Genomic DNA, 12304 nt, shown 5'->3' on the forward strand with positions numbered 1-12304 from the left:
TCCAAAGATTTAAAGTTATCCTCTAGCACAAGAATCTGATCAGGTAACCAACCACTGAGCATCACCCCCTTCTCCACCAACTCTGCTTCAACACCTACCTCACGGTCTATGCCAACACAGGCAGCTTACCAACTGTTTCATGGTGGCGGACATGTTGCTGGATTTCAGCTACAGTGTTTGCACAGTAATGGAGACAACCACTTTAAGACAAGGAATGCATCTTCACGCGGCTGATTATATAGTGGCGCTAAACAGCAGACAACGATGGGGGTTGGGTTCCAACCAGATGTCCATCGTTAATGGCAGGGAAGGGGAACCAGTGGCCCTCCGGCTGTTACAACACTGCAATTCCCATCATGCCTGTACGTCCACAGCTTTGGTTTTCTGGGCATCATGGGAATTGTAGTTTGGCAGGTTCCCCTTTCCTGTGACTGTTGTATATCGGTCCCCATTCACCTTCGTTACACTTGATTATCTTTGGCCGTAAGCCACGTATCACGGCCAAACCCACCATGTGACCCTGGACTAGAAAGGGAGGAGACTGGGTAGACTAATTATAGATTCTGCATTTATGCTGTTACTTAATCACTACATGTTCAACAACTTGACATTCTAAGAAAGTATAAATATGGCCGGCCAATAATAAGATGTTACAATGTCCCTATGTCGCAGCTCCACCCGGAGCACCATTGACAGCGGGCCAAGCATCACGCTCATAGGCCCGATAGACCAGTCAGAGGTAAGGACTCCACACAGTCCAGGAACTATATATAGCTTATAATAGTAGTCATTTGCATAGTCTATTATTATAGTATTGTACAATCCTGGTGAGGTCCATCACACCTTGGCACTGCCCAGCTAGATCACTGCACCCTATACAGGCCCAGGTGCCTCTCCTCAACGTCTAACTAATAACTGGTGAAGGTATAACAGTGCAAAAATACAACATCACAACCCCGATGTGTATAGAAGTAGATAAAAATTAAATAGGCATTAGAGAGTGACTCACTTTAGAAAATATCTTTGTCCCGATGGAGTTTTGGCCATTTCCCATCCGGCGGGCAAGGGGACATCGTCCGGAATTTCGAAAGACGACTGCCGAAGATGAGGATTTGGGGTGGCGGGTCCTGGGCCAGTAACCACTCCTTGTGGAGAGAGCGCACCCGGAGAGATGGCACCAAGCTGCAGGGAGGCCGGAGAGGAGTGAGCGCGAACATGCTGAGGAGTCAACGCCCCCGCGGATCCACCGTCCGTGCTGGCCTGTGAGGAGGCAAAGGTGTTACTCTTCTTCTGGGATATATAGAGTTAAAATGCAAATCCACCAATAGACCAGGTCATAGGGTTAGGCTAATCTCTCAGATAGGAAAGCCATTCCTATGGAAACATTCAGCATTTAAAGGGTACCCTTCACTGTGGTCCGAAAGATCGGGCCTACTGTAGATCCAACTAAAGCTGGCTGAGTTCTGCGCACAAGCCCCTTACATAGAAGGCCTGTGCACTGAACTAGACCGGTACAGGGTCTTGGCAACCCGTGCCAGCTGCAACTGCATGTGGATTGGTACCTAGGACCGTAGTAAAAGGCACCCTTTAAGGGGAAAAAACAGGCGGTAAATAAAAGACAGTGTAAGATTCCATAAAACCTGTTTTGCGGTCAGCCAAATCTGCTGATTTTGACAGGAGCAGCCTACAACCCAATCTAGTGTGTGGTGGCCTCCCAACAGAGAAAAACATCAAGCAGGATTTATTTCAACTGTTATCTGTTCTGATTCCATGAGCTAAAGGATCAGGCAGTTGAAATATAAGTTGCCCGATTCTCTCCCCTAACGTATGCTGGAGGTCCCAATACACATACAGTAGCCTGGTTGGGCCAAAATCAGTGGGTACGGCCTACTTTATAGGAACATGTATGGGGACCTTAAAGTGTCACTGCCATATATATATATATATATATATATATATATATATATATATATATATATATATATATATATATATTTTTTTTTTTTTTTTTTTTTTTTTTTTTTTTTGCAGAAATCAATAGTCCAGACGATTTAAAGAGACTTTGTTATTGGGTTTATTAGGCAAATCTGCCATTATCTGCATTCAAAAAGACTTTTCCCAGTCCCCCCCCCCCCTCCCTCCTCTCTCATTCACTGCTTATTATCAGGAAATCTCGACTCTTTTACATCAGTCGGACCCTGTGTAACCTATGGAGAGGGGAGGGGGGAGGAGGGAGATTAGTCACCAGCAGAGAACAAAGGATTACACAGTGGGACCTGTGTGAAAGCCGGTATTCAGAGGTCAGAGAGGTCAGTGCTGACTCCAGAGGAGATAGCCCGGTGATGTAGCTGTAAATTAACTCTTTGTTGTCCTGTTTTGGTGCCTCATCTCCCTCCACCCCTCCCCTCTCCATAGAAAACAATGAAGACGGGGGGAGAGCTTCAAACTGCTTTTTCATTATAAAAATTCATTTTTCGGCTAATAAACCCAATTACAAAGTTTCGTAAAATCTCCTGTACTATTGATTTCTGCAAAAAAAAAAAAATGTAAATGACAGTGACACTTTAAGACCGATAAGGGCCAGCAAATGAGGCCATTTTGTACTTGAAAGGCAGAAAAATGCAACCCGAAAGACGTAAGGATATGAAATTGACCAATGAAGACAGGAGTAGCCATCAATCCAGCTATGAGCTAGCAATGAATTCTGGGAACTCTCTACTCTGAAGAGCCCATATCGATCCTTGGCAGCATTACCGCTGCTGAATGAGCCCGAACGCTTCTCTAGACAATACCAGTTATACCGTCATACAGGAAACTGCACCAGAGGGAAGGAAGCGCGCCGAAGGTACCAGCGGGATGTCAAATCCTGCTGCCATCAGGGAAACATACAGCAATCGTGTTATACTTTATTTTCTCACCTTTTATGACAATGAAACCACAAAAATCAAGGTTATTGAACTACAGCAACCACAGTGTCACAGTCTAACTATAGAGAGCCATAAGAGGCATAAAGTGCTAACTTAAAGGGGTTATCCAGCGAAAATCTTTCAGAACAACTGGTTTCAGAAAGTTATATAGATTTGTAATTTACATCTATTTAAAATTCTCAAGTATTCCCATACTTATTAGCTGCTGTATGTCCTGCAGGAAGTGGTGTATTCTCTCCAGTCTGACACAGTGCTCTCTGCTGCCACCTCTGTTCATGTCAGGAACTGTCCAGAACAGTAGCAAATCCCCATAAAACCTCTCCTGCTCTGGACAGGTCCTGATCTGGACAGAGGTGTTAGTAGAGAGCACTGTGTCAGACGGGAAAGAATACACCCACTTCCTGCAGGACATTCAGCAGCTGATAAGTATGGGAAGACTTGAGAATTTTAAATAGATGTAAATTAATTACAAATCTATATTACTTTCAGAAACCAGTTAATTTGAAAGAAGATTTTCGCTGGACAACCCCTTTAAACCACACCCTCTCCAAGCAAAAAAAGTTTCCAAAAAGGAGCAGCCGACGCAAACCGCTTCAAAATAGCACAAACTGCTTCATAAATGATGCGTACAATTTAATGCCCTGTAAAAAAATACTAAATATGCCAGAATTGCGCAAAAAGATTGATGTGTACCTTAAAGGGGTTATCCAGTGCTACAAAAACATGGCCACTTTTGTCTCACTCGTCTCCAGATTGGGTGGATCTAAAGACCTACAAGTACATTAGATTTGTCAGCCGACTCCAGCAATTTCTGCAGGACTAGCCAGCTATCCAACGTGTATAGAGGACTGCAGACTCCCCTCCCCATCTGATGTTGGGGGTGAGAAGAATTTTGGCGTCAAAACCCAAGTGGTAGAAGTCTACTGGACACTTAGCTACGTGGCACCAAAAGTTTCATTGAAGTGGTGGAGACACACACTACCTATAGTCTTATTGAGGTGGTGGGTGCCCCAAAAAGGTTGGCTGTGTACCAAGACCCATGGATTCCTCACTACACCTTGAAAAGATATATTAGTCTAGGTAATATCATATGAGCTGCCAGTATTATCACTGGTAGAACTGGGAAGAGATTTTGCAGACTTCACCGAAATGGTGGTGGCAGGTCCTGACTTGCTTGCTGTATAAGTCCTGCGGCATAAGTACAGCTCAGGATCTAAACACTAAAATGAGCGCTCCTCCCTAAGGGTCCAACATGTCTACTACTAAGAAGAAACTGGCTGGTTCCTCGCAATACAAACAAGGTGGTGCCAGCACACCCTGCCAACCCTCCATCTACCACTACCCGCATTCACCAAAGCACAAATGTGAGAGAATTCAACCAAAGTGATCGATCTGGTTAGATCTTATATACCAGAAAGCTACCCCACAGAGCCACTAAGTAGGGAAACTTGACAGACGCCATCGTAACCTATCAAGTTCCGCAAGGATCGGTCATTGCCGTGTTATAAGTAACAGACATAAGGTTAATTCGAGCAAAGGCCAAGACTTAAAGGGGTTGTCCGGGATGAAATTATATTTAAAGGGAACCAATCACGCCGAAATTGCCCCCATTGATAAGGAAGCGTGCTGGTACATCAGCCAGCACGCTTCCCAAACATCCCCCTGTCCCCTCCGTCCCCTCTCTTGTTAGCCCGTAATCTTACTTTTGTGATGTCCCGCGCCGTATGCTAATCAGCCCCAAGTAGTCAAGGTGGGCTGAACTAGTCAAGGTGGGCTGTACTAGTCACGGTCCTGGGCGCTGTAATCACGCCCAGAGGGGCGTGATTCAAAGACCTTCGCTCCTCCGACGTCATCTGTGGCCCGCGTTCACGTCGGCGGCGCGCCGCGTCTTTCGCATGCCGCGCATGCGCAGTACGGCGGGAGAAGACACTGACGTACTGCGCGTGCGGAAGACGTCGGCGGCGCTTGCGTTCCAACGCCGACGTCTTCGCACGCCGCGCACGCGCAGTACGTCAGCGTCTTCTCCCGCCGTACTGCGCATGCGCGGCATGCGAAAAATGCGGCGCGCTGCCGACGTGAACGCGGCCCAGAGATGACGTCGGCGGAGCGAAGGTCTTTGAATCACGCCCCTCTGGGCGTGATTACAGCGCCCAGGACCGTGACTAGTACAGCCCACCTTGACTAGTTCAGCCCACCTTGACTACTTGGGGCTGATTAGCATACGGCGCAGGACATCACAAAAGTAAGATTACGGGCTAACAAAAGAGGGGACGGAGGGGACGGAGGGGACAGGGGGATGTTTGGGAAGCGTGCTGGCTGATGTACCAGCACGCTTCCTTATCAATGGGGGCAATTTCGGCGTGATTGGTTCCCTTTAAACTGTGCTGTGGGGGGGCCATTCTGTTCCAGTATTAGCCTAACTGGGACCTGCACAATCGCTAGAACTAAAGGGTCTATTACATGAAACAATTAACGGCCGTATTCGGCCTTTACAGCTGATAATAGTCTTGTGTAATAGAAGGCAACGATCAGCTGACATGAAGGATGTTGGTTGATCGTTGCCGTCTTTTGTCTTTCAACATGTTGAAAGACAAACAAGTAATATAGCAGCGATCTGCTGACGTCGCTCCGTAGAATAGCTATCCTCTATAGGCTGCCTGGACGATCAAGTGCTTACCTGGGCAGCCCCCCCTGTACTCACCCTCTCACAGCCGACAAGCGGAATAGTGACGGCATCGAGCAGGGAAAGAGGAGCAGGCCACAGCGCTGACATCGCTTGTTTGCTCCTCTTGGTCACCCGGTGTAATAGGGGCATCTACAGACGATGGGCCACAGAACAGAGTTTGGAGTTCCTGCCATCAGCCTTCATTAAGTCGGAAGCTCCAAAACTGTTCTGTTTGTGCTACTGTACTGACGTGGTGTCAATAAATAGCGTGAACATTTAAACCGTTTCTGTGGTCCCGGCATCATAATGAGTGTCCGTACTTAGAGTCCGTTCACAGAACGTGTGAATGCCCTTTTAGTCCCCCATCCCTCCTTAGTGTACAACTACAGAGAGGATCACCAATGAAGTTACCAACAAACAGGCATCCTGCCCCTCGATTCAATGTCTATTGGACAGATGGGGGGGGGGCACTGTCACTGTACTTGGCTGTTTTTGTATGAAAGGTTTTGTATGAAAAAAACATTTAAAAAACCCCAAACACTGAAGTCTTCAATACACAATGGGAGGAGATCTGGGGTATCTACTCTACAGCCTATAGGTTTGTGGTCCCCCAGTCAAACACAGCTGTTCAAACAATCAGGGGCCAAAGTTCCAGATTAGCTGCCATTGTAACCCATCTCCTTGTGGACCGAGGCGATTATATGTAATTTCCTGTTTATTTTCCCTTAATTGTCTGCAGTTTACACATGTACCACCTTACTATGAATGTCCGCCTATGGGAGCTACAAGGTAGAATTAAAGGGGTAGGGGATTCTTGTTCTCCTAAAAAGAAGAGAGATCAGAACCGAGAAAATACATACAGTATCCTACGGACACCCTAACAATAGGAATATTGATTCCTATTGTCATTTCAAAAACTAGATACCTCATCAACATATCAGAACCTTTGATCGCTTGGGATCTGAGAGTTCAAACCTCGAAAGATCAGGAGAATAAGCGGAATAAAGTGTGCGCTTAGCAGATTTGCTCCCCGATTCACTTCATGTGGTCAAGACAGATGCAAAATGTATGTTTTTGGGGATGTCTAGCTTACCTGGACACAAAGTAGAGTAAGAAGAGTGCGGTAGCTTCCTGCTTATAATACTGGTCAGTCATGGTGTGAACATTCAGGCCCTGACTGATCAAAAATAGAAGTCTACGGGGCCATACCTACTATTCTACAAAGAGGCCTATATCCACCATATCTGTATGTCACCATGCCTACTATTCTACAAAGAGGCCTATATCCACCATATCTGTACGTCACCATGCCTACTATTCTACACAGAGGCCTATATCCACCATATCTGTATGTCATTATACCTACTATTCTACAAAGAGGCCTATATCCACCATATCTGTACGTCACCATGCCTACTATTCTACAAAGAGGCCTATATACACCATATCTGTACGTCACCATGCCTACTATTCTACAAAGAGGCCTATATACACCATATCTGTACGTCACCATGCCTACTATTCTACAAAGAGGCCTATATACACCATATCTGTACGTCACCATGCCTACTATTCTACAAAGAGGCCTATATACACCATATCTGTACGTCATTATACCTACTATTCTACAAAGAGGCCTATATCCACCATATCTGTCCATCACCATACCTACTATTCTACACAGAGGCCTATATGCACCATACCTGTCCGTCACCATGCTACAAAGAAGCCTACAACCACTATCTGTCCGTCACCATGCCTACTATTCTACAAAGAGGCCTATATCCACCATATCTGTCCGTCACCATACCTACTATTGTACAAAGAGGCCTATATCCACCATATAACTCTAAACACTGTGGCATGTCCCATTTCATGTCATAATACCAGTGTTCCCCCCTCTAGAGTCCACGCTATCCCATAAGGCGCTTTACGCATATATCCATCTGAATGCTGTATATGGAGGCACTATATGGCGGCACAGTATCACAGTAGTCTATGGGCCTCTACCTCAGTGGTGTGTCCCTGACTAAAATGACTGCAGTCACACCATACAGGTGAGAACACGGCCTAAAACACTAGGCCTCATTTATCAGAACTCTAAGGGTTACACCTAATACTAAAGCTGGGTGATCCCCAATGACAGTAAAAGGTGTATGGTGGTCTCCCAACTAGGGTAGGGCGTAATAGATTTCCAATGATCTACTGTTCTCAAAAAAGTTTAAGCTGAACATATTTTTCCAGTGTGTCAAGATGTCACCCGGACGTATAGCTTTTATGAGTCACAGCTCTGTATACACTATGGGGGAGATGTATCAAACATGGCGTAACGTCAAACTGGCTCAGTTGCCCCTAGCAACCAATAGGATCCCACCTGATTGGTTGCTAGGGGCGACTGAGCCAGTTTCACTTTACATCATGTTTGATAAATCTCCCCCCAAATCCAACGCTAACCAAAGCAGACCTAAGTGCCCAATGGTCCACAAGCTCACTGGTTAGAGTCTGGACCAGTCTATGTTGCCCATAGCAACCAATCATAGGTCGGCTTTCACGTCTCATCTTGCTCTGGTAAAATGAAAGCTGAGCTGTGATTGGTTGCCAGTGGCAACAGAATCCAGCTACAGGTCAGCGCTATAAACCTCCCCAGCTGACAAACATTCAGTATAAAGGCCTAAATAAGTCATGTCAAGTCATCAAACCTGCGGTGATAGGGGATAACTAGCCGGTCAGTGGAGGTCCAACCACTGGGTCCTCCACCGCTCACAAGAATGGGGGGGTCCCTTGTTCCCCAAGCAAATGGAGCAGCTCATCTGTCCCACCATTCACTCTCAATGCAGCTTCCAACATATCCCTTAGACCGGGGGTAGAGGAACCTTGGCTCTCCAGGCATGATGGGAGTTGTAGTTTTGCAACGGCTGGAGAGCCGAGGTTCCCTACCCGCTGCCTTAGATGGTGCATGGAGCAGTGGTGGAGCCCCCATTGCTAGACACCGGACCTCCATTCTCATTATCCGTGAGTGTACCAGCATTGAGCCCAGTGACCATCAGATTCTACAGCACAGAAGGGGAACCTGCGGCCCTCCAGCTGTTGCAAAACTACAATTCCCATCATGCCTGGGCAGCCAAAGCTTTAGCTATCCAGGCAGATGGATACTGTGGTTTTGCACCAGCCGGTGGACCACAGGATGCTGTAAAGCAAAGTTAACCAACCCATGGCACTCCAGCTGCGGCAAGACTACAACTCCCATCATGCTAGAAGAAAGCCTCATCTTTGATCTGCGTCTGTCCATTATAATATTAATTATATTTATTAATAATAATCTATATTTCAGATCTTTAGGGACCCTATGGGTGCTACGTTCTATGATATTGTCCCCCAACCTGTGGCTTTCCGGCTGCTGCAAAACTACCTGTCAGGGCATGCTTGGAGTTGTAGTGTATGTAGTATATCTAAAGCTTTACATTGAACGTCAGCTCGGGAAGTAACCCCCCCCCCCCTACCCCAGTAATAAAAGCTAGACGTGACTTAGCACAGGCCGCCATTAAGAATCCTGTGAATGGTTATGGAAATCTCCTGCACTAGATTAAAGTTGGATTTATCCGTGAGAGGCGGCTTCACCCGGCGCTGGGTGCGATGACAAATCACAGCTCCGCTATTGTAGCACTGAGCCTGGGTGGTCATGGCGGACGAAAAGTTTTGTGTGATGATCAAGTTGGGGGGGGGGATGGGAAAGTTCCCTCCTCCATCCACAACCTCCAGACCGCTCTGCTCTCCATGCAAACACAGATGCAGCAGAGCCGACTGGGGCTGCGATGACACATTTAGCTCTGCTACGTCTCCTATTCCTGGTGCAGTTATTTGGTAGTCTGGCTGTAACACTAGAGATGTCAGATCCCCAGCAGCAGCCGAGCGCTTCCTTTCTAGTCCTGGAAACATTCCTATACTTCCATGTTCTTTTTAAATGGCCGGCCCCTCCCCCTGGATGGGTTCCCTCCTGCGTTCCACCCTGGGGCCAACAACAGGAAAACCAGCAGCCAGCCCTGTGCAAAACAATCACAGGAGGGCTGGGGGATTTTTGTTCTCCCTTATTACAATCACTTTGGCAAATCCCCTGAAGAAGCTACAAAGTAACAAAGTGATTGAGCGGCTGATATAATATAACATTATACAGGAAATATTTAGGGTTTGGAGACTCCCATACACTCTAAACAAGGGAACCCAAATTAAAGGGACAGCATTACCCCAAGAGGGGGAGGGAAGAGGCCAGATCACAAGTTCTGATCACCAATTTCTATATCTCCCATCACCTTGTATATTTATAACGGACAAGGTCTTCGTGGGACACGTCGGGCCCTATTCCACTGGACAATTATTGTTCGGATAATCGTTCGGAACGAAGCGATAATTGTTCGGTTGCATAGCAGTTAATGATTAAACGACAAACGAGAAGTCGTTGATCGCTCGCATGGAACAAGACGTCGTTCGCAGTAGCGACCAACACAATAGCGACAACAAGACGGCCACAAGAACGATCATCATTCTGTGTAAATAGGTGAACAATTTCAGGTCGATCGTAATAGTGCTCGTTTGAGATCGTTTATCGTTAACGATTATGCGAACGATAATCGTCCCGTGGAATAGGATACTTAGCAGCAACGCTTTTTAAGCTATCCTTAGGGTATATGCATGTGAAGGCACCATGTATACCAGGGATAGGAAACCTTTGGCTCTCCAGCTGTTGCAAAACTACAATTCCCATCATGCCTGGACAGCCAAAGCTTTAGCTTTGGCTGCCCAGGCATGATGGGAATTGTAGTTTTGCAACAGCTGGAGGGAGGAAGGTTCTCAATCCCTGCCCTATACCATGGTCTTTGATGTTGTCCCCTCACCTGTGGCTTTCTAGCTGCTGCAGAACTACAGCTCTCAGCAGCCTATACTAATCTGTCGCTTTCCAGTTGTTGCAAAACTACAATTTCCTTTACGTTCTGCCATCCAAAGCAAACCTGTGATTTGAAAAACTACAACTCCCAGCACATCCTGAGAGCTTCACCAAACCTCTGGTAACTCCCAGCATGTCCAGCTTTCCGTCAGTTGCAAAACTACAACTCCCAGCATGCCCTGCCGGCCAAACCCAAAGTGAAATGATGCCTCCTAGAAAGCTGCCTGGGCATGCTGGGGGTTGTAGTTTTGCACCAGTTGGACAGCACTCTCCTAGAAGGAGGGAATGGCTACACTGCCAAGGCAGTACAGACCCATCTTGGGGTACCACATTTCCCAGCATGCTGTTGCTGCTCCGCAGTACTTTACTGTAACAACCAGTTGATGCAACTCTAGGAGGGAGATTTTCCAGGTAGCCCCGGTCACTGATGTCACCCACCATGTGTAGTTGTCACCGCTGTGCATTGGCAATGGTGAGGCGACAGGATGTCCAATGTCATGCTGCAATAGGAACCTGGCAGTGAGATTTAAAGGGATTGTTCTAATGATCAGTGGGGAGCCTGGTTATGGGCTGATAACTTATTCTTGCGATAAAGCATCAGAAACTGAAGCTTAAAGAGTCACTTTTTAGCGCTCCCTATCCTGGGCGTCCTATCAAGAGTCTCCGTACAGCAGGGATCAGGAAGGATTCTATTGAAGCACTTCGAGGAACTTTTCCTAGAAATGGGCCCTGACGAGAAAGCTGTAGATGCCCCCTCCCCCCTTATGAGGATATACTATTTATAGTACTGTGCCTTCTTATGTAGCCGGGAGGCCACTTTAAGAACCAAGCGCAACTGCTAACTCCGCCCCCTCACATTACCATAAATCAAGTGTACTACAACTGTTGCAAAACTACAATCCCCAGAATGCCCAAACAGCCGAAGGCTGTTTTGCAGCAGTTGCTGGTTGGGAAACCATGCCCTAGGAGAGCATGCTGGGGGTTGTAGTTTTGCAGCAGTTGCTGGTTGGGAAACAATGCCCTAAGAGAGCATGCTGGGGGTTGTAGTTTTGCAACAGCTTGGGAAACAATGCCTTAAGAGCATGCTGGGGGTTGTAGTTGTGCAGCAGTTGCAGGTTTCAGAGACAAGGCCCCAGGAGAGCATGCTGGGGGTTGTAGTTGTGCAGCAGTTGCAGGTTTCAGAGACAAGGCCCCAGGAGAGCATGCTGGGGGTTGTCGTTTTGCAACAGGTTGGGAAACTTGCAACACTATGAGAGCATGATGGGAGTTGTAGTCCTGAACTTTTTTTTTTCCCTGTTAATTTTTTCAGTTTTGCATTTGTCCGCCCGGCCCAGCGACCTCCAGCAGAGCCTGCTCGCCCAAAGTCAGGACCGCAACCAATAGCCGGCGTATAGCCCAGACTCAGCAAAGTCCACAATGAAAACAAACAAGTCCTGACCCCCACGAAACGTATTAAAAAAAAAGTCTAAGGATGGGAAAGCCGGCGTTTCCGGCACTCGAGGGGTTACACCTTCAAGGCTGAGCGAAGAGATGAGAGAACAGCCATATAAAGCTATTAATAAATGACTTCCAGATCACCATTACTACACAGGACCCAGAGAGTAGAGAGAGGCGGCCGCTCTCCTCCCCCACAGCCCGACTCTCCAATGTGGGAGTGAACAGGACTCTACATGCAGCTCCTCCACCCCCCCAACCAACACCACACTCACCGCCTTTGGCTACAAAGTTGGAAAAAAAAAAAAAAAAAGTTGCACTGACCCCAGAGAGAGAGAG

The 12304-nt window shown here is 47.0% G+C and overlaps 1 protein-coding gene across 1 annotated transcript in view; it reads right to left on the bottom strand.

The window, feature by feature from the left end:
- The window catches only part of YAP1 (Yes1 associated transcriptional regulator), a 37061-nt gene that overhangs the window by 23374 nt on the left and 1383 nt on the right, over positions 1-12304 (bottom strand). The window contains exon 2 of the mRNA XM_069972894.1: positions 1010-1260. Coding sequence (XP_069828995.1) covers positions 1010-1260 — 251 coding nt within the window. The remainder of the gene's footprint in view (positions 1-1009; positions 1261-12304) is intronic.

Source organism: Dendropsophus ebraccatus, chromosome 5 (genome assembly GCF_027789765.1).
Source record: "Dendropsophus ebraccatus isolate aDenEbr1 chromosome 5, aDenEbr1.pat, whole genome shotgun sequence".
NCBI lineage: Eukaryota > Metazoa > Chordata > Amphibia > Anura > Hylidae > Dendropsophus > Dendropsophus ebraccatus.